Source organism: Typopeltis vanoorti, chromosome 14 (genome assembly GCF_054136105.1).
Source record: "Typopeltis vanoorti isolate ZY-2024b chromosome 14, IOZ_Tvanoo_1.0, whole genome shotgun sequence".
Classification (NCBI taxonomy): Eukaryota; Metazoa; Arthropoda; class Arachnida; order Uropygi; family Thelyphonidae; genus Typopeltis; species Typopeltis vanoorti.
In genome coordinates, this window is record NC_143562.1 from 97098575 (window position 1) to 97121889 (window position 23315).

Consider the following 23315-nt stretch of genomic DNA (forward strand, 5'->3'; position numbering starts at 1 on the left):
ACAGGTTGAACCATATGAACCACATGGCTCATATGGTTCATAGACCTGCTATCATCTTAGTCACTTGCCATTGGCCAATATGCCATCTAATCCTATGGCTATGTTCATATTGAGGTTCTGTAATATTTTAAGCATCTCAGTTGCTTCAACCTCTATTCTTTTATCGGTCAATGTCACACCTGGCACGGCAGTATCATCGTCTATATCAGGGTTTCCCAAACTGTGTTCTGCGGAAAGTGAATAAGTGTTCTTCTAAAAATTATCAAAATTGAGATGAACCTGTAATGGTTTTAAATGCTGCGACAAGTTCAAATATGTTTGAAAATCAAGCGCTCCTCACTTTTGCACGTGGATTGTGCTATTAAGGCCACCGTGCGCTGGCTAATAGCCGCCCGCGGTTGTCGACACCTCCGAGAGTGAGTGAAGTACAGAGGTCTCTATTCTAGGAAATGTGCATCACAAGCAAGGTCAATGCGATGCGATGTGATGCAGCCCGGTATGCCTGTAGTGTGCGCTGATGCGATACAGCCTGCTGCAGCAATAGTGTCTGCTTAGCTTTACATTGAATTATTGAATATGAGACTAATGATACTAGACTCTAACCAAGGTGTTCCTTTAAAATTTCAGGATTGGTGAAGTGTTTCGTCGTAGGAAAAATTTGGTAAACGCTGGTCTAGATGGCACAACCCTGCAAAGTGCTCACTCACTAATTCAACCATTTGGTTTGGTTTTGTTGCTCTCCAAGAGAGTTCTTTTGCCATGTAGCGAAACAACTCTTTAGGATTTTTTTTGGTCTCATCAGCTAGTTTTCTCTCATAATTAGCTTTGGCCTACCTTACCATACCAGTTGCACTACTTGCCTGGTCCTTATACTGTTTGTGGACATGCTGATCACTTTTTTTCTTTATAATCTCTCCACAACCTTTTCTTTCCTGCTTAATGATTTCATGCTTTATGAAGCTATTCATCCATCTAATTCTTACTTGATTTATCCTTCTGATTTTAGATATACATTCAGATATTGCTTTTTTCAAACACCCCCCTTGACAACCTCCAACACCAACTACCTCTCTTCCTTCTAAATTCTTATGACATGCTCTGTTGAAAGCTGTCCCCTCAGCTTTTCATACTCACCTGCTTCATTGTTCCATATATATATATATATATATATATATATATTCTTAATAGAAAATTCTGCATGCCTGGTAATCTCCCTGGTCAAGACTACATGATCAATCTAAGTGGAGGCAGTGTAGCTAGATTGATTAGTGTTAAGTTCTCTGATGCAGTGATCAGATCCAGCACTCTTGAACCTCGTGCCCCCTGCATTACATGTTGCCTCAGGTAATTATCTCTCAACAACTGTATAAATTGCATTTTGTTCCCTGCCTGTGACCATTCCTCCTTCCACTCTGTGTCCACATAGTTGAAATCCCCCATAATAATTAGTCGATCTGTACTCATCATGCTAATTTGTGAGTACATGTCATCTATATTTTCCTATATACCTGCTGGATTATAGCAGGAGCCAATTACATATTTAGTCCTGTTGGCCTTTATCTTAACCGATAGCCTCAAATGAACTGCTCTCTGAATCCCTGCAACCCCAAAGTACTTCTACTCATTTTGGCTCTAATTCCTCTGCTGTGATTAGCAAAACCTTTCCCCCATCCTATTCTTTCTGTCTTCTCCAAAGACACTATATTCCTTTCATTATATTCCTATTACCGTATCATCCTCAGTCAGCCACGTCTCACTTATGCCTATAACTTTTGGCTAAATTGTGCTAGAGATTCCTCAACCTTATTTGGAATACTTCTGACATTAATATACATAAATTGCAATACCCCCTTCATTACACAACCTTCTTTACACCTTGTGTTACGTTGCTGACAGTAGTTAACCTGGGGTGCTACATTTTGCATCATGTGATCACTCTCCAACTCACTAACTTCTAGGTTGCCTGGACCCATGCTCACCTGCATCCTCCCCACCAAACATTCTAGTTTCCCTGACTGTGTACTTCTGAACCCTCACTGAACGAAACATTCTCAAGACTCCTGACATCAAATGCATTTTGATGCACTCCATCCACCTTATATAAATCCTTCCTTCAATCAAATTCACTCCATGCTATTCCTCTTACACAAAATGCACACTGACTCATTTGTGATTATAACTTTCCATCTCAGCTCACCTTTATCATGCTGTGGCGACAGATTCACAACTTTTACTTTCTCACTCTTCTTTTTTGCATGCACTAGTAACTTTTTCATGTCTTCTAGCATACCACACTTGTCACCTGCTTAATCATTTGTACCAGCCAAAGTAAACATCTCCTTCACCTTAACTCTCTGCATCCTTAAAGCATCACTGACATCCTTTATCATAGTTCCAGGAAAACATGATTTCATGACACACTCCTCATTGACTCCTTGTATCAATGAATCACCATACCAGATCGGATCTTTATTTTCATGTTTTCGCTCTTTCGTACTCTGCTTTCTTTCCCCTTTCATTTGCTTCTGTGTCACATCATCTGCCAGCTGTTTCTCCAACCACTTAATTTCACATTTTGTTCTGTGTATAACTTAACATAAGAGCATTATGTTTTCCATTACCATCTGGTCATTCTCTTCATTTTCCACTGCATCATTTGAACAGTTAATCATGCCACTTTCAACACTAACTATACCATAATAAATTTAGTTTAATCCTTTATCCAAGTGTAAGCAAACAAAGTTTGTGCCTGAAAGTATCTTCAGAACTGGGGTAAAGTAGTACAACACCCGGCAACTCATTGCAAAGGTGGAGCAAGATAACATCACTCCTATCTCAGTATCTCTCATAATACAAAACACATCTCCTTGCAGATATGTATAATGTTATGCATTAAGGGAAGGGCTACTACCCAGACTAGTTTTGACCTTTATTGAGGTCTCTTCAGTGGGAGCCATGCCCAGACATGGAGATACCAGTCAGAAGCAATAGCAAGGTCATCTTTACCTAGACGAGTTGCCAAAAGGTGTGCCATCTTTTTATTAAATTATTCTGGATTTAGAGAAAGATGTTGAAAGTTTATTTTTCACTTGGTTAGACTATAATAAATTTAGTTTAATCCTTTATCCAAGTGTGAGCAAACAAAGTTTGCACCTGAAAGTATCTTCAGGACTGAGGTAAGGTAGGTCAAAACTAGTCTGGGTAGTGGCCCTCCCCTTAATGTATAACGTTATACATATCCGCAAAGAGATGTGTTTTGCATTATGGGAGATACTGAGATAGGAGTGATGTTAGCTTACTCCACCTTTGCAACGAGTTGCCCGGTGTTGTACCACCTTACCCCAGTCCTGAAGATACTTTCAGGCACAAACTTTGTTTGCTCACACTTCTATAAAGGATTAAACTAAATTTATTATAGTCTAACCAAGTGAAAAATAAACTTTCATTAACTATACCAATTGTATTATCACACATTTCGTCTTTCAACCCACCTCATCTTGGCCTCCTATGTGAAAAAACTAAAACCTTTTAGTCTCCCCACCACCACTGATATTCAGATTACCTAAAATTCATAAAAATAATTACCTTCTCTGTCCCATAGTAGATGCTACTGACTTGCCCCTCTTTTAAATTAGTTAAAAAGTTAGTAAAATCTTTTTCACTTACTGGCCACACTTCATCACATATAAAAAATTCCATTCATTTCAAATATTTAATCCAAAATTTAGTTTTAATCAATAATAATATCATGTGAGTTTGATGTCAAATTTCCTTATTACAAATATCTAATTTCTGACACTTTAAATTTACTGAAAAATGTCTCGCCACATTATCGGTCTCCTTAATTTTGCCACCAATACTGGTTACTTCTCTTGGAACTTTATATAAACAGACAGAATCCATGGATTCTCATGGATCATGGATCCATGGAGAGAATCAATAGATTCTCCCTTCTCCCCTCCTCTTCCAGTTTCCATATGGAGCATTTTGAAAAGCATGCTCTTCATACTATATTGGTTAGACTATAATAAATTTAGTTTAATCCTTTATCCAAGTGTGAGCAAACAAAGTTTGCACCTGAAAGTATCTTCAGGACTCGTTGGGTAGGGCGATAGTGAATGCAGAAGATGTCAAAGTCTTGCAAGATGACTTAGATAGATTGGAGTTCTGGACTAAGGAGAATGGATGTCAATTTAATGTGACAAAATGTAAGGTTATGCATTTCGGAGTGAAAAGATTAGCAGCAGTATACCACATTGGTGGAACTGTACTCCAAGAGATTGATGAGGCCAGGGACTTGGGAGTGTTGGTGGATAGGGAGATGAAGTTTAGGGGGCACATTGCGAAAGTAGCTAAATCAGCTCATCAGCTCACTTGGTTGTTGAAAAATACCTTGACGAGCAGAGAAAAACAAGTTATTGTACCTCTGTACCGAGCCCTGATAAGACCTCATCTCGACTACTGTGCCCAGATTTGGTCACCTCGGTTCCTTCTCGATGGGGAGGAGGTTGAGAGGATCCAGAGGCGAGTGACTAAGATGATAGCAGGTCTATGGAATGAACCATATGAGAACAGGTTGAAGATTTGTGGGTTGCAGAAACTAGTTGATAGGCAGAAAAGGGGAGACATGATTGAGACATTCAAATTGCTAAAAGGATTCTATAGGATTAATTCAGATGATATTTTTGAGATCAGGACTGGTGGTGGGAGAACTAGGGGACACCCATGGAAGCTGGGCAAGAGCGTGGTTAGCAGGGGTGTTAGAGCTGGGTTCTTTACTTTTAGAGTGGTAAATGAGTGGAATAAGCTGCCAGAGTCTGTTGTGGGTGCTATGACAGTGAGCGAGTTCAAGGCAAGGTATGATAGATACTGTGAGAATGTTGAACAGCTGCGTGAACATGATGTTTAGGGCCTCCCTCGATGAGTCTAAGGACTCCTGGAGTAGCCCGTGGTAATAATAATAATAATAATAATAATAATAATAATCATAATAATAATAATAATAATACTGCATTGTAAACCATCTATTTGACTAAGATATATTGATAATGTGTTCTCTGTTTGGCCACATGGCTCAGCAGACACAGTAAACTCTTTCCTCATCCACTTCAACAGCCAGTATACCAGAATTCAGTTTACCTAAAATTCATAAACATAATTACCTTCTCTGTCCCATAGTAGATGCTATGGCATGTTTGTTACATCTAACAGATAAGCTTAAGTGTTGATGGTTATTCATGACTTATTTTTTTTAAACATCTTTGTGATAAAAGTGTTGTTAATACTGTGAAAAATAAGTCATGAATCTTTGTTACATCTATGCAAAGTATGTAATAAAAATAAGTAAAAAATAGAAAATTATTAAAAAAAAATTATTAGCCAAGCCACAGTACAAATGTACTATAGGTTTACAAATAGGCCTTTCTTGGGTGGTGGGAGCCACACAAAAAAGTAAAAAAGTATACTTTACCTTCTTCCTTGAGATTATGGCTCCTGATACTAATTTCATTTGCAGATGTCCATTTCTTTCCTTAACTCAACCTCTTGTTTCCTTCCACTCATTCATTTCCATCATTAAATATTTCAATTCAGAATCATATTATCAGAATAATTATTTGAATGAAAGCTTAAATCTAATTCCTATTGAATGTACCAGAAAAAATGTGAGTAGTATCATAACTGTCATTAAATTACTGATAAGTACCCTAATGTATGGATACTAGGATATTATAACATGAAAATATTACATTCCTACTAACTTCTTGTCACAAGTGAACATAGTGGTATATTTGAGCTTTGCTAAAAAAGTGTTTTTAAATAACATATAGTATGACTTTTTATCACAATTGTGCTGCATTTGTTTCAGTCTGGATGCATGTATCCTTCAGTAGTGTTGTTATTGGAATTTTTGTTTGTTTAAATTGTGTTTTGCTACTTGTTTGTTCTTGCTACTTCTGCTTCTGAAAATGGTGTCCATAAAGAAGTGCATGTCGATGGCACGGAAAGCTTCAGTACGAAGATCAAGTTCTGCCTTGGATTTTTCCTGTCAGATACATTGTGAAAATTACTACATGTATGCAGTGAAAAATGTGTAATATTTGTGGACTGTTTGTGTAAATGAAAAGAAGGAAAGAATTAACATATGTGAAAAGTGTGTTGATAGATTAGAGTGGTTAGAAATGGGAGCAAGAGTTGGGACCATAATCAAGGAAGAGCTTAGGCAAGAGTTAGTGAAAATAAAGAGTAATATGAAACATCTGCATACTGCATGCTGGATGCTGCATACTCTATGGGAGGAGTTATACTGGAGGAAGTAGGGGAGACAAGAGATCTGGGGTTGATGATTGATAGAAACCTGAAGTTTAGGGGACATATTGCAAAGGTGGTGAAGGTAACACAGAGGATTGCTGCTATTATGAGAAGGACACTGACCTGCAGAGATAAGAGGGTTATCATTCCATTGTATAAGTCTCTGATCAGACCACACTTGGACTATTGTTCTCAGATTTGGTCCCCAGGATTTGAAGGGGATAAATTAACTGTGGAAAGGATACAAAGACGGATGACAAAGATGGTTTCAGGACTGTACAAGGATAGTTGAGGATCGGCTGAGAGAATGTGGACTGCAGAGTTTGGTGGATAGAAGAAGGAGAGGTGATATGATTGAGACTTTTAAACTGTTGAGAGGTGGTTACAGGGTTGACTCTGGGGAGTTCTTTCGCTTGGTTGATCAGCGGGAAGGAGTGATGACAAGAGGCCATCCCTGGAAGTTACGAAAGGAAGCTGTGAGCAAGAGGGTGAGGAGTGGTTTCTTTGTGTGGAGGGTGGTTGAGCCGTGGAATGCATTGCCTGATGGAGTGGTGGGAGCGAGAACGGTCAGTGAGTTTAAAGAGTGGTATGATAGACTTTGTGTTTCTCAGGGGGGGACCTCCCCTCAGTGAGTCTTGACAGACTTTATGTCTTAGGAAGGACCTCCCTCGATGAGTCTTTTGACTCCTTGGAGGCCTGAATAATAATAATAATAATCTGGAAGAGTATATTAAACATCTAAAGAAAAAAATGGGGACTTAATCATTAGAGGAGTCGATCATTATTATGACTAATAAAGTGCACAAAACATACTTTCTGGTGGAACAATGAAACAAATAACTGATACTTTACAGAAAAGGAAAGATCCAGTGTCACAGTTAATCACAGTCATGGGCACAAATGACTTAGTTTGGGAAAAAGAGACTTGAGGGAGCTGTTGCGGCAGGTGAAGAAAAATAGTGCTGTTGGAAATGTCATTAGCATGTTGCTCAGATATAATTGCAGTTACTTGAGAAGGAGAGCAGAGATAACAAATAGTAAGATGGCTGAGTTGTGTGAGGCAGGGAATTCAATTTGTAAATCTATGGAGTGAATTTGAAGGAAAGTTAGAATGGTTTAAAGTTGATGGATTGCATTTGAATGAGTTTGGTGTTGGACATTTAGAAAGGCTTATTGTTTTCTTAGAAGGCACATAGTCAAGAAGTTAATGTAGTCAATGATCAGAGTCTACTTGTGAAGCAGGTTAGCACAACTAAATGTATGACAGGAGGAAGATGGATATGAGGTTGACTATGTGGTTGCAGCAGTACAAGGTGATGGAATGCATAAAGGTGAAGATGAGACAGGTAGGAATGGAAATCAGAGACAGAATCAGGAAAACAGGAGTGGTCCAACCAAAGCTGGAATAGATAATGTTGGTGCTGGTAGAATGGCCTCATAGACAGGGATAGTTGTGTTTATACACAAATATAAGGGGTATTTGAAACAATACAGCTGAGTTTGTTGCATTGATTGAGTCAGTATGCCCAAATATAATTCAATTAAATGAAACTTGGTTGTCTGAGGATGGAAGGATATATCATTTCCAGAAGGATAGGAATGTGAAAAGAGAAGGTGTGTGTGTGTGTGTGGAGGGGGGGGTGCTGTTAATGATCGCAGAGGAACTGTGTCCACAAAGTGTGGAAGTTGATGGTAAATGTGCAGATTTTGAATCTGTTGGTGTGACATTGAAATGAACAGGCTAGTATATCTGATAGAAGCTGTTATAGACCAAGGAATGTAGAGAATACCGGGAGACTGTAATTATATGAATATAGAATAGAGGAGATAGTGTATGGGAACAAGGAGAGTGAGTTTGTTGAATTTTTGTCAGATAAATATCTTATGGAAATAAATAATAAATAAATAGAATATAATAAATATAGATATAAATAAATAGATAAATATCTTGAGAGATAAATAGCAGTGTGTGATTGAAGCAACTAGAGGCTTTAATATTTTGGATTTGATCTAACAGATAAGCTTAGGTGTTGATGGTTATTCATGACTTATTTTTCACGGTATTAACAACACCACACACACACACTTTTATCACAAAGATGTTTTATTAACGCTTATATTTCGCTGATTTTCAATTCAGCATCATCAGAGAACAACACACTTGTAAACGCGACAGGTGAGTGAGTGAAACAATATAATTGTAAAAGACAAAAGATCTAAAGTCCTATTTTTTTGGCGCCCTCTAATGGGAAAAAAAAAAAAAAACCCAGCAGCTATCCAGGAGTTTTTCTTAGGATAACCGTCTCCCAAATTTTTGGCAAATTAATGCAACCATATTTGTTAAGGTTGAGAGAATTCTTCAAAGCCATTGCTGACTCAAAAAATAATATTTCAGATCAGATCTATAACGACTCCTAAATAGCACATTCGTTTTCCTCCATCTAATCCTGTGTGAAGGAGTGTCCAAAGCGTGGTCTGCCAGTCCCGACTTGCCATAGTAATAGTAGCGAATGTATCTTTCATTTTCTTCCAGGTGGATGTTCACTGATCTTCCTGTTTGCCCATAATAGGACAAGTCACAGTCAGAAGGCACTCCTCGGTGTGCTAAAGGGTGAAGTTTATCCTTAGGCGAGCGGATCAGAGTTGCCAGCTTGACATGAGGTTTGAAAGTGGTGCGAAGGCCATGTTTCAACAATACTTTGGCTATCTTTTTCGATGTACCTCTGATATAGGTAATAGAAATGGTCATGTTGTATTCTTGTGTATTAGGGGAGGGCAGAGTAATGGGCCTATGTAGTATTTTATCTATTTTGTAGGGATTGTAGCTGTTGGCTAAGAACGTATGGTGCAGGTATTGGAGTTCAGTGGTCAGAGCTGTATCGTTAGAACAAATGGCTCTGGCTCTGTGTGTAAGTGTTTTTAAAATGCCGTACTGTTGGACTGGATGATGATGTGATTGTTTATGTAGGTATCTTTTAGTGTGTGTGTGTGTGTGTGTGTGTGTGTGTGTGTGTGTGTGTGTGTGTGTGTGTGTGTGTGTGTGTGTGTAGGCTTTCTGTAAATAGAAAAAGATAGTAATCCATCTGAAAGGTGGGTGACTAATGTGTCAAGAAATGGCAAACAGTTATTTGATTCTTTTTCTACTGTGAAGTGAATTTTGGGGTGTTGGCTGTTTAGGTAGGTGACAAAAGCATCCAAAGTGTCTTGTCCATGGGGCCAGATAGCAAACACATCATCTACATAGCGTAACCACACTTGTGGCTTGTATGTAGCTGTGGTAAGTACTTTGTTTTCAAAGTGTTCCATGTAAAAATTTGCTAACGGGGGAGAGGGGGGGGGGGGAACCCATAGCAGTACCATTAATCTGTTTGTAGAATTTTCCTCCCATGTAAAGTAACCTGCATTCATGGTAAATTGAAATAATTCAAAAATATCTGGGGGAAATTTAGACTTGATTAAATCAAGAGTGTCTATAAGTGATACATTGGTAAATAAGGAGGTGACATCGAAACTAACCATTATGTCTGAATCTTTTAGGATTAGATTTTTAACCAGTGTTTTGAAATGGATTGAATTTTTTACAAAAGTAGAGGAGTTGCCAGTAAGGGGGGGGGGGGGGCAAGCGACTTGACTAAATGCCTGGCCAGTTTATATGTGGGACTATCTATGCTATCAACTATGGGGCGTAGGGGAATATTAGTGTTGTGGATTTTTGGTAATCCATAAATATGGGGTGGTTTAACATGAATTGGTTTTAATTTCCTGATGATTTCTTTGGGCCATGATGTCACTTTTTTCAGTAATTTTCGGACTTTTTTCTTTTGAGACATCGTAGGGCCTCGATGTATAATTTGATATGTGGAACTGTCACATATGAGATCTTGCATTTTTCTGTTATACTCTTCTTTATTCATGATAACTGTTGCATTTCCTTTATTGGCTTTTGTAATAATAATATTTTTATTATTATATAACTTTTTTAGAGCAGTTATTTGCTTACGTGGCATATTGCTTTTTGGAGGCTTAGCCTTGTTTATAATACTTGCTATATCTAGTCGCACATTATTGACCATTGCTGGTGGAAGATCGTCTTGACACGTTAGTCACCCCCCTTTCAGATGGATCACTATCTTTTTCTATTTACAGAAAGCCTACATACACACAGGAAGATACCTACATAAACAATCACATCATCATCCAGTCCAACAGTATGGCATTTTAAAAACACTTACACACAGAGCCAGAGCCATTTGTTCTAACGATACAGCTCTGACCACTGAACTCCAATACCTGTGCCATATGTTCTTAGCCAACGGCTACAATCCCTACAAAATAGATAAAATACTACATAGACCCATTACTCTGCCCTCCCCTAATACACAAGAATACAACATGACCATTTCTGTTCCCTATATCAGAGGTACATCGAAAAATATAGTCAAAGTATTGTTGAAACATGGCCTTCGCACCACTTTCAAACCTCATGTCAAGCTGGCAACTCTGATCCGCTCACCTAAGGATAAACTTTACCCTTTAGCACACCCAGGAGTGTATGAAGTGCCTTGTGACTGTGACTTGTCCTATTGTCCTATTATGGGCAAACTGGAAGATCAGTGAACATCCGCCTGGAAGAAAATGAAATATACATTCGCTACTATTACTATGGCAAGTCGGGACTGGCAGACCACGCTTTGGACACTCCTTCACACAGGATTAGATGGAGGAAAACAAATGTGCTATTTAGGACTCGTTATAGATCTGATCTGAAATATTATTTTTTGAGTCAGCAATGGCTTTGAAGAATTCTCCCAACCTTAACAAATATGGTTGCATTAATTTGCCAAAAATTTGGGAGACGGTTATCCTAAGAAAAACTCCTGGATAGCTGCTGGGTTTTTTTTTCCTGTTAGAAGGCACCAAAAAATAGGACTTTAGATCTTTTGTCTTTTACAATTATATCTTTTCACTCACTCACTGTCACGTTTACAAGTGTTCTCTGATGATGCTGAATTGAAAATCAGCAAAATATAAGCGTTAATAAAACCTCTTTGTGATAAAAGTGTGTGTGTGGTGTTGTTAATACCATGAAAAATAAGTCATGTTTTGGATTTGGTTATCACTTCACAAAATGTAGTTATTGATAAGGTGTTGATACTGCTGCCAGTTGGTTAGAGTGATCATGAGGTGCTTGTTTTGGAAGTGGTGAAACAAGAAAAAGTTACTGCTAAAAATAGATACATGTGGAAGTATAATGCAGGTGATTATGGGAAGCCTTTTAGTCGGTTAGCATCAGAACGTTTGGTAAATGAGCTGAGCAGAAAAGATGTTGACAGTGCATGGAAATTCACAAGGCAGTATCTGACAAAAGCAATGTATAACTGCATACTAAAAATTAAGTGTAATGGATGAACAGTGAAATCAACAAACTGTGTTGGAAAAGAAAATGCTATGGAGTAGTTACAACACAGTTGGTTGTGATTGGATCAATGAAAATATGAAGTGCAGGATAGGAAGATGATGAGCATGGTAAAGAAAGAAAAGGTTCAATGTGAGAGGAGATTGGCTGGTTAGGCAAAGGTTAACTCAAGGGAATTTTTCTGCTATATGTTAAGCAAGAGAAAGAATAATTATAGCAAGTTGAAACTGGTCGATAGTCATGGCAGCAGAATGACAATTGCTAAGGACATAGTAGAATTATTGAAAGAGCACTTTATCAGTGTATATCATTCTGGTATAAATGATGCAGTGTAATATATAGAAGGGAGGCAAGTATTAGGAGAACTGGGAGTGCAAGAACCAGAGATGTATCAAGTGTGTTGATTGAGTTAGATGTTGATTAAGGGTGTGGGAATGGATGACATGTCACCATGTATTCTTAAGGAATGTGCACAAAAGTTAGTTAGCCCCTATGGCTGTTTAATGAAAGTCTTGCAGTGAATAGGGCGTTACTAAGGAGTGAAAGGAAGGCAAAATAGTACCACCATGAAAGCTATGTTCTAGGACAGAAGTTTCTAATTATGTAGACCAGCTCCAGGGTTCTGTTCTAGTACCCCTATTGTTTAACTTGTTTGTAAATGATATATCATGTGGACTGACTGGGATCTTCACTTGTTTGCTAATGCTGCAAAGTTGGGAAGAATTATAAGTAGCATTGTTAATTCCCTTCAGGAAAGGAGAGGGGTTATAGTTTTAATATTAATAAGTGCAAGGTTTTGCATTTCAGAGTGCAGAAGTATAAGGCTGTGTACTGTATTGATGGTACCATACTGCAGGAAGTTGAGAGATTCGAGATTTGGGAGTGATAGTTGACAGTAGACTGAAGTTTACAGGGCATATTGCAAGTGTTGCAAAGACTGCACATCATAGTTCTGCTATGATAAGAAGTACTCTAACATGTAGGGATAAGAAAGTGGTTGTGCCACTGTATAAAGCACTGGTCATATAAACCACTGTATAAAGCCTTACCCCTGATGAGAATGAAAAACTTGGACTATTGTGCTCAAATTTGGTCAGCCAGCTTTCAGTGTGATGTGGAAACATTGGAGTCCAGACAAATAACAGACTGATTGGAGAAAAATTATTCATAGGAAGCCAGTAATAACATAAACTCCCTTGACAGCACACACATCAAGAATTTGATCATGATATGAGCTTCACAAGCTGGCATAAATGTAATCACTTCAATGATCACTCTTAACAGAATTCTAGAAAAATGCAAAACAGAACCAAACATTTTTCTGCAATAAATTGTGTTATTATTCTTAAGAGATCAATATTCATTCCAAACAAAACCAAATTGAGTTTCTCATGATTTTACCCCTGATGAGGATGAAAAACTTTTATCACTTGTTCACTGAATATACTTCAACTATCTCTTCTGCAGTAGTTACCATTCTAGTACAGAAAATGCACAATAGAAACTTGTAAATAAAGGGATTATATAAGAGTGATGCAAAAGAAATTTTCAATACATGATAAGTAGGAGAGGAGAGGGTCAAGACGAGTGACTAAAACAATATCAGAACTTTGGAATGCTGGCTATGGAGAGGTTGAAGAAATGTGGATTGCAGAGTTTGGGGTTAGGAGGAAAAGAGGTGATATAATAGAAACATTTAAGTTAGTGAGAGGATTTTATAAGATTAATCTAGATGTGAAAATCAAGATTATAAAAAGAGTAGATGGCCAGAGGGGAAAACCAGAGGCCATTTCTGGAAGTTGTGTATGTGTGTGGTGATGAGGGGTGTGAGGAGTAGATTTTTTTACATGGAGGATTGTCAGTGTCAACACATTATGAGAATGTGTTGCTAATGCAAGGAATGTTAAGGATTTTAAGATTGTATGATAAATATGTTGTCATTTGAATGAATCTCCCACGTTGAGTCTGAATCTCCAAAGTTGCAATAATAATAATAAAATTAGTCTCTTGTCTCTCAGGAATCGAATATATTATGAGATATATATTATTATTATTACCCCAAGACCTCATGGAGTCAAAGACTCATCTGGGAGGTCATTTTATCACACACACAGCTCATCATACTGTGACTTAAACACACTCAAACTCCTTGCAGACACCACGCTCTCAGGCAAGGCATTCCAATCATTCACAACTCTGCATGAAAAAAACCTGCCTCTCACTCCCCTACTCACACCCCTCTTTATACAGTTTCCAGGGATGACCTCTAGTTCTCCATCTATCTCCCACTATTTTATGTAGAACTTCTCCAGCATTGATCCTATAACAACCCCTTACCAACTTGTTGGTTTCAATCATATCTCCCCCTCTTCCTCCTGTCCACCAGACTCTGCAATTTACATCTTCTCAATCTTTCCTCATACTCGATATTCCAAAGGTCAGAAACTACCTTAGTCAGTCATCTTTGGACACTTTCCAACATCTCTTCATCCTTCTGAAAACCAGGTGACAAAATATAGGCACAATAGTCCATGTGTGGCCTAATCAAAGCCTTATACAATGGAACAAGAATCTCCATACTTTTACAAGTCGGTGTCCTCTGCATCATTCCCAGAAGCATTTGTGTCGTCTTCACAATTTTGGCTATGTGCCCCCTAAATTTCAGATCCTTATCCACTATCATCCCCATATCTCTTATTTCCTCCACCTCCGACAATATATCCTCACCAATCATAAATTCTGCATCCCATCTTGGTTTTCCAAATTTTAAAACCTTACATTTTGCAACATTGAACTCACATTTCCATGCCCAACCACTCAATTTATTCAAGGCTTCTTGTAAGGCCACAACATCTTCACTACTCTTCATTGTTCATCCCAACTTTGCATTGTCTGCAAAAAACTGAATATCTCCATCCAAATCTTCACCAATATCATTAATATACAAGTTAAACAGTAATGGCCCTTAAACAGACCCCTGAGGCACTCCACTAGTGACTTTCCCTTTCCTGGATATTGCCCCCCCCCCCCCCACATACACAACTTGTTGATACCTATCAGATAGCCAGTCTCCAATCCATTGCATTAGTCTAATATCCAACCCCATCTGCTCTAGTTTGACTGTCAACTTATCATGAGGTACTCAAAAGCCTTTGCAAAATCCAAGTGTGTATCCTTCTCCTCTGTCCAAGGAAGCAGTCACTTTATCGTAATAAGTAGATTACTAAAACATGACTTCCCTTTAGCAAATCCATGCTGTCCATCAAAGATAATACCTTTGTTGTCAACCCAACTCTGGATCCTAGTTCTCACAAGCTTCTCCAACAACTTAACCACAACACCACCTCCTTTATGAAGTGGCACAATCTTGCCATCCTTCCACTCCTTAGGAACTTGACTGAGTGCAAGACTCATATTAAAAAAATATGTCAAGGTAGGTGTTTGACATATTTTTCCCTGGCACATTCCTTCAGAATACGTGGTGATATATTATCAAGTCCCACAGCCTTATTAACATCTAGTTTACTCAATTCCCCATACACGTCTTGCTCACTTACAGTCGATCTCTCCTTCCCATCATCAACTACTCCCAATGTCTCCATGAAGTCACATTCACAAGATTGAAAGACCCTTATGAACTTCTCATTAAGTATCTCCACCACACATTCCGCAACAGCTGTCTTTATACCATTTTCTCCAATCAATGTCATCCTTCCATAATCATTCTTTCTTTTGCTGGCTACATATCGAAAGAACTCCTTAGGATTCTTTTTGGCTTCATTTCGACTGCTATTCATACCTCTCTTTAGCTACCCTCACCAACCAAGTCATCTTCCTTGCCTGGTCTTTGTAGACCTCATGGAATTGGTTATTCCCACTTCTCTTATGCTGCCTCCATAATGCCCTTTTTTTTTTTTCTCTGTATCTCATACTTAATTTCTTTATTCATCCATTTCACACCTACGTTATTTAACCTTCTCATCCTTGGAAATACATTTAGACATTGCATCTACCAGAGCAGTGTCTAAATGTAGTTTTTGAAATCCCCCAAGCTGTGTTGATCTCTTTTTCAGCTAACTCCTCATTCCATACCTGCAAGCTGTCTCCTGAGCTCTTCATAATCACCTCCTTTGTAGTTCCACATATACCCTTTTCTCACAGAGGTCCTGACACTGCTGGAAACCACCCAGGTAATCATCTCATGGTCACTCTCACCACTGGTGGATGATTTGACACCTCATTTATGATTACATCCTCTGATGAGATAACCAAATCCAAGACCCTCAATCCTCATGTGCCCTCTGTTACATACTGTCTGTGGTAATTATCCCTCAAAAATTCAAGAAACTAATTTTCTTTAATTCCACTTGCTATCTCATCATTCCTGTCTATATTGCCATAATTAAAATCGCCAGTTATGATCACCCTTTTCTTATTTTGTTGGCTAATTTGATTATACATTTCATTATCACCACCATCCACATTACCTGGTCTATAACAACTTCCAACTAAGTATTTGATTCAATTCACTTCTATCTCACACCATACTGCCTCAAAACCACTGGCACTATTTCCCTCTTGCATCTCTACTTTGTATGGACATAACACTTTCTCTATCATCAATAGCACTCCCCCTCCCTTTTTACCCCTTCTATCCTCACAAAACACATCATACCCTTTCATCTCTATCCCTTATTCCGACAATCTTTGGGTGAACAGACGCAATTAGTGCAACTATTTCATCTGCCTTGTTTCTTATCCTTCTAGCATTTGTATACAAACACAACAGCTCATTTCTGGATCTAAAGCTAGATCCAGAAATGAGCTGTTGTTCCACTGATACGACTCGCTCGGTGTGATCTCTCCATGCTCGACTGGGTCCATTTCCCTTTCTGCCCATTCATTTTAGAACTCTCCCCAATTCCAACTGTTTCCTCTCGATCCCAGGTCATCCCATTCCTTTCCTGTCTACACATGCTCTCACCTCCTCTTGGAGCATCCACCCTTCTCAGTCTGTGTACCCCCTGTCCAACCTGAGCCTCCCCGTTTCCCTGCTCCTCTTGCACACCCTTTCTCTCATTTTCTATACTCATACCACTCACTTCCCCATTCATAACCACCTCTTCAATCTCTTCTGTCTTACTCTCCTGCTCTTCCACATCATTTCCCACTTGATTTGATTTATTCTCTGTACTCACTTTGCCTTCCAGCAGCAGTCTCTCCTCGCTCCGATACAGTTCACTTCGTCCTTCAAACTCATTCCACACATAAACAAACTGTACTCCCATCTCCTAACACATTTCAGCCAGCATATCATTCATAATCCTTGCTTTCCACCTCATCTCACCACAGTCATACCTAGGAACATGCTCACTACCCTTCCTGTCACACTATTCCATTTTATCCTTCTAAGCAGCCTCCTGATATCCATTCTGACATGCTCTTTGTCCTCTTTCAAATCATTCATACCTATTAAAACCATCAACTCCTTTGCTCGCTCCCTCTTCATATCCAATGCCTCAATCACTCTACTCATTTTACCACCTGGAAAACATACCTTATGCATCCTATCATCCAGCACACCTTTAATAATGGAGTCGCCATACAATGCCACTTTCTCATCTTTCATTAACTCTTTCATGCCATCATGATTTGTTTTAATAGTTTTTACCTGAATTTTCTTAATTTCATTCCGCATCCATTTCATCTCTTGTCTCATCCAATTCAACTTCCGAATCTCGGATCACATTCTCTCTATCATTCAATCTTTCTAATTTTCTAACTCTCAACCTCTCTTCTCACTTGCACTCTCATTCATCCTTCTGTGTTTCTTTGGTACAACATGCGTCCAGCTTTCACTATCATTCATTCTTTAGATTTTTTTCACTTTTGATTCTTGCATCATGCCATTTCCGGTTTCATTCGTTTTCTCAATTTCATTTCTTTCTGCCACTCTCGCCTCACTTTTCGTCCTTTTTAACATCCGTTACAGTACATAAGTACATCAGAGTTCTTCTTGGAAATTTAAATATAATTATGATTCTACTTATATTCTTTCTGTCTATGAACACTAAACTAGCTGTACACAAGACAGTGTTTAAACAAATATGAACTTATAGATCTGACAGCTGGGTAAGAAATAAAATAGTTGATCAAAGAGACAACACTGCAGCATGTAGAATGGTCACTTAGAATGCAAAAGGAAAGGTTATCATAATGTTAGTCTAGGAGGACTAGTGTAGTTTAAAGTGCCTACTATTTCAGTCTTCTGAGGCACTAAGTGTTTGTTTAAACATTGTCTTGTATACAGCTGGTTAGTGTTTCTCTCTTATCCTATATAAATTTCTTCAGTTTGACTCCGTATCATATCAGCTCTGCTTATCTGTTTTGTATTTCATGATTAGTTTCTATTTTCACTAAATCATCTTCACTTCCATCTTTTCATCATAGTGCCTAAATAGATGAAATGTTCTCTACTTATTCTATAGACTCTCCAATCAGGATGCAGCAAATGTTTTCAATATTTCTGTCTATTTTCATAGTCTGTGTTTTTATTGCTATCTCAGAGCTTATGTTAAGGGCTTAATATCATCTGCATAATGTAAAGAGCCAGGCTGACTATTGTTAAATCTTGAATGAAAGGTTTAATTTGTCATAAAACATTTCATTCGGGATTTAACAAGGATACCAAAATTTCCCAAAAAAGTACTTGTATATGGGTATAAGTGTAACTGTAAATAACGTATTAGTCTTTTGTTTTGTAAATTCTTCTAAATTTTTTTATATTGTTAACTGTCCTGTGATTAAAAGACAAAAATTGAAATTTAGTGAGAATTGTAATGGAACGGGAAAGGTTAGATCGAAGTTCACAGTGAAATAATTGGCTTAAAGACATAACCCGAGGCAGTCATGTGTGCGAGGTTCGTGCGAGATATCCACGGCAAAACATATCAAGGAGAAGATAGTACCGAGTGCAAAAGGCTCAGATGCTGTGAGGAATCTGTGACATAGTAGGGAGAGTAGCTATGCAAGGATATAAGAAGTTGGGCAACGCAAACTCGAGGCTCTTTTTTTGCTTCTCCTTTTGGCTTTCGGGTACCAGTGGAAGTCGTTCGGGCGGTCGGGAAGAACGATGGTCAGCAGTGGCTATGCGGTGAGGTAGCGTTCCATTCCAGGTGGTCTGTCAGTGAGGACCGAAGTCTCATGCCAAACCACGAGGACCTATCCAGGCAGAGCAGTTTCGCCCACATCGGCTAGAAGGTGATTCGTGAACGTAATCACTAGTTGATCGTATCCAAGGACAACAGGCCATAGAATGAAGAGACTAGTCAAATTGATCGAGAGGAGACGCCAGCATGATCTAAATGGTCGGTAATGTAAAACCTTTCTAGTTCCATTGTATTCTGAACAAAGCTAGAGTGTAGAATAGTGCTGGTATATTATGTAATAGGACTTATTAACTGGTAGCAGAACTCTAGTATTTAATCCACTAGCCAAATGAATGAGAGTAGGACATTGTTGGATTCTGAATGAGGAGAATTGGAAATTATTAATACTTCATTCAGAGTCCAACATAAACTGCCATTCCCTAAGCCAAATTTGCTCACCAGACTAATAATCTCTTATTAATAGTATGCTATTTATGGTTTCTTTCAGTTTATGTTTATTAATATTATTTGTTCACTTATTATTTTTATATGAAGTACAGTTGTAAAAACTATGTATTAAATGTCACTTATTATTATGAGATTAATGTTACTGATACAGAGATAAAATTTGTAAAATATGCAATCTTTTTATGTTGTTAGTAAAATGTAAAGTATCCAAGTAATTCTTCAAAATAAGACTTGATTGGTTGTTGTGAGAAATTATGTTATTTTTAGCCAGCATGTGCTTTAACGTGAGTTACTGTACAGTATACAAGAAGCCAGTTAGAACCAGATTTTGTCAGGAAAGGAGGGTAGGATGTCATGAGCAGTACATAGAAAAGGAAGAACACAGTGGAAAGAGAGGGGAAGAAATAACCTTGTGTTGAATGGAGTAGGAAGGACTGAGAACTGCTCTGTATTTTGACTTATCTTTCTTCGAGCCCTTATTCTTTTATAAATTCCTATCACCTCACAGAAGGATAGTGTTGGACGGAAGGATAATAAGAATAAGTAAGAAATATTGAAAGTTAGGCAGTTACGAGCAAGAAGATAAATTCTCCCGCATTAACTAATCAGTTACTGAAACCCAGGATTCTATAATATTTGTGTGCTCTCAAAGTGAAAGTATTCAAGAATCAAGGAGTGTTTCTAGGATTCTCGATGATGAGGAAGCTATACTGTTTATACAGGTAAGGATATCTTTTCTATGCCTCGTGTGAAGTAGCGAAGCATAATTCTGGAGAACATGATATAGTTCATATTACTGAAATTAACAGTCAGGGTTGAATCTGTGATATAGTGAAGCATTTCCTCATAAACGTAATATACGAAGTATCTCTGGATTAATAGTTCATATTTGAATGTGTGATAACACGTAAGAACGCAATGTAAAATTGAGACTGAACTTTCTGAGAACTATTGTGTTAAATTGATAAAACTTTGAAGTGCTAAATGAATGTCTGATGACTTGTGCTTTGTGATTGTTCTAAATAGTTAAACTGAGTCAATATTTAAGTACATTGAATGATAACTTTGTTCAGAGTGAAATAGCGTTTGGAATCTTTGATAATAGGAAGAGTGGAATATGTATGCATAAATTCTAATCGTAATTGATATACTCAGCTGAGTAAATTACTAATGTCTTAATGAGAACTTATTTATTCTTAATTGTATTATCCTTACTAGAAATCATTGTTTTAATGTAAATTTATGTGTTAAAGCATTAAATATTTTCATTTGAGTTGAATCTTGTGTTTGCCTGATTTTTTTCATTGCACCGCTCATTAAAATAGTTTGAATCTTAGCGGGAACCCTATATATAATAAAGAGAATTTCGGCCTGAATTAAGTTGATAACTATATGGTGCTAACTGATGGTTGATTTCACAACGTTGCTTATGCAAATTAGAACATAGAGTGGCACAGTTAAAAATAAATTTTTTCTGTGTTTGAATGTGAAGTCAGTCAACAGCTAGAATATACAACGGAGTAGAAAGTATGATCCAACAACATCTTAAATTGATATTGTCTTTTAATGTGAGGTATTGTTTGTGGTGAGATTTTGTCTGGTTAAATAGCGTTACATGCAAGTGTAACTCAGCTTAGTTGAGTGTAATTTTGCTTATTATATAACGTACTAAAGAATGAATAAACATCCTGTTTTCTTTACCTTATAAAATTGCCTGATCTCTGAAATCAATGCACCGCTGATTAAGATTAGGACCTGTACGAATTTGAATGCAGGGGATTAGCCACGACTGTCTTTAGAGAAAGCTCATTAAGGGTTTGAAATTGGATTTATTAATAACTAAATTCCAGAGGCATAGGTTAGTCTGGTTGTTAACTCTCTGACAAGGAGACTTCTCTTGTATAGGGAATAAGATGGCCCAGCTTTAACAAACAAATTTTCTTAATTCTAAAAAGGAGTTAATTCCAGATTTGCATCCAAAGAGATTTGACTCAGGCCCAAGGCATTCTCTTTGTTTGCTGAATTTGCACACATATCCAATAGAAGGAGCGGCCACAGAAAGGATAGAATTTAGCCAAAGCAGATTGTAGTAGTAGAGGGGCTTAAGAAGGACAGAATACTATATAAGCAAGAATTAAAGAAGTAATTAATAAAAGGAGAGTTAAGATAAATCATAAATATAATAAATAAAATACATACACAACACTAGCTCCAATTTTGATATGAGACCTAATGCACTCTCCTTCATGATATTCCATATAGATCTTGAATAACAGTGGAGATAATGTGTCTCTATCTCTCACACCTGATTTTACATCAGACCATTTTCTTGTATATATTTTAGTTCTAACTGCTTACTTACAGCTGAAATATAGACTATGCATTGCTCGATAATGTCACATTTACACCACATAATAGTAGCATTTTGAGAAGCTTTTCTCTTGGTCCCTTGTCATATGCCTTTTCAAGATCTGCAGAACTTAAATACAGATCCTTGTTATATTCCCATTATTTTTCTCAACTTTTTTGTGATAAAGTGAAAATCTGATCCTGATATCTATTTTGCTTTAAGCCTGCTTGTTTTTCTTTAAATTTCTCTTCCCTGTTTTTCTTAAATTCTTAAGTATGCTTGCATAAATCTTACCTGGAACATTCAGTAGAAGTATTTCTCTGTATTTTCTAAAATCAGTTTTATTTCCCTTTTTTTATAGATGGCTACTATGAGTGCTCTGCTATCATCCAAAATGCTACTATCTGATCAGGCCTTCTGAATTATGCAGTGTAGCCACTGTAAAACTTTTATACTTTCATATTTGAGCATTTCTGAATATCATCTATTCCAGTTGCCTTTCCTCACTTTCTCATACTTTGATATTTCTATTCTCTTCTGTTACTTCTGTTTCATTTAGCAATCTTTGAAATAATTATATCGGATATCTAGAATTTTCTTCACTTTTTATGTCACCTTTATATTTCTGATTCCTTTTACAATACCCTTTCTTCTACTTCTAAGATTTTTCCAATAGCATGAAGAACATTTTGCCATGTTCCTGATATTCATCTTGTATATACTTACCAGTCTTTTACTTTTACTTGTTACTTCAATTTTTTATTTCCCTTTTTATTGCCTTTTATTTTATTTCAAACATGATGGTTCAACATACAACATAGTGAAGTAGAATCTCCGTAACATTAAATTTTAATTATTTTTTTGATAAGCATGAAGTTTTCTTTATTAGGTATACATATGGTAAGGCAGTTGAAGGTACTGTAAAGATCAGTGGATATTATAAATATTTCTATAATGATCACCACTTCCTTGAGATTGAAAAAGATGACTTGGTAAGTTTTTAAATAGAATATGAAAATAATGATAACCAATTTTTGAATTAATTAGAAAAATGTAAATAATTTGATCTGTGTTGTTATCTCAACATTGTGAACTCTTAAACATCAGAGGATCAGTTTGTTATATTTATTATAAAGAATTATTCAGAATATTTATTATAAAGAATTTCTTTTAAATTAACATTATTATTGTGGAACTTAATGGAAAACAATAACAATATTATGATTATTATGTATTATACAAGTCATCTCCATGGAGTCTGCAGACTCAAGGCAGGAGGGACCTACTAATCCTTATTAACTCAGTACCTCTCACACTCCAACTTAAACTATACTATGTGGGCACTCATGACCTCTGCCATCTCATTCTAGTCAGTCACCCCTTTCTAAGATAAATATCTAGTCCATATATCCATATTAACTACATTCTTACACAACTTTCCAGGGATGACCTCTTGTTTGCTCCCTACTTATCATGTATTGAAAATTTCTTTTGCTTCACTCTTATATAATCCCTTTATTTACAAGTTTCTATTGTGTATTTTCTGTACTAGAAGGGTAACTGCTACAGAAGAGATAGTTGAAGTATATTCAGTGAACAATTGATAAAAGTTTTTCATCCTCAT

General features: G+C 37.2%; 1 protein-coding gene across 1 annotated transcript in view; it reads left to right on the plus strand.

Annotated features, from left to right (window-relative positions):
- Positions 1 to 23315, plus strand: part of LOC150099792 (alpha-2-macroglobulin-P-like) — a 524250-nt gene that overhangs the window by 102663 nt on the left and 398272 nt on the right. Inside the window, exon 8 of the mRNA XM_090403491.1 lies at positions 22581 to 22683. Within this exon, the coding sequence (XP_090259617.1) occupies positions 22581 to 22683 (103 nt within the window). The remainder of the gene's footprint in view (positions 1 to 22580; positions 22684 to 23315) is intronic.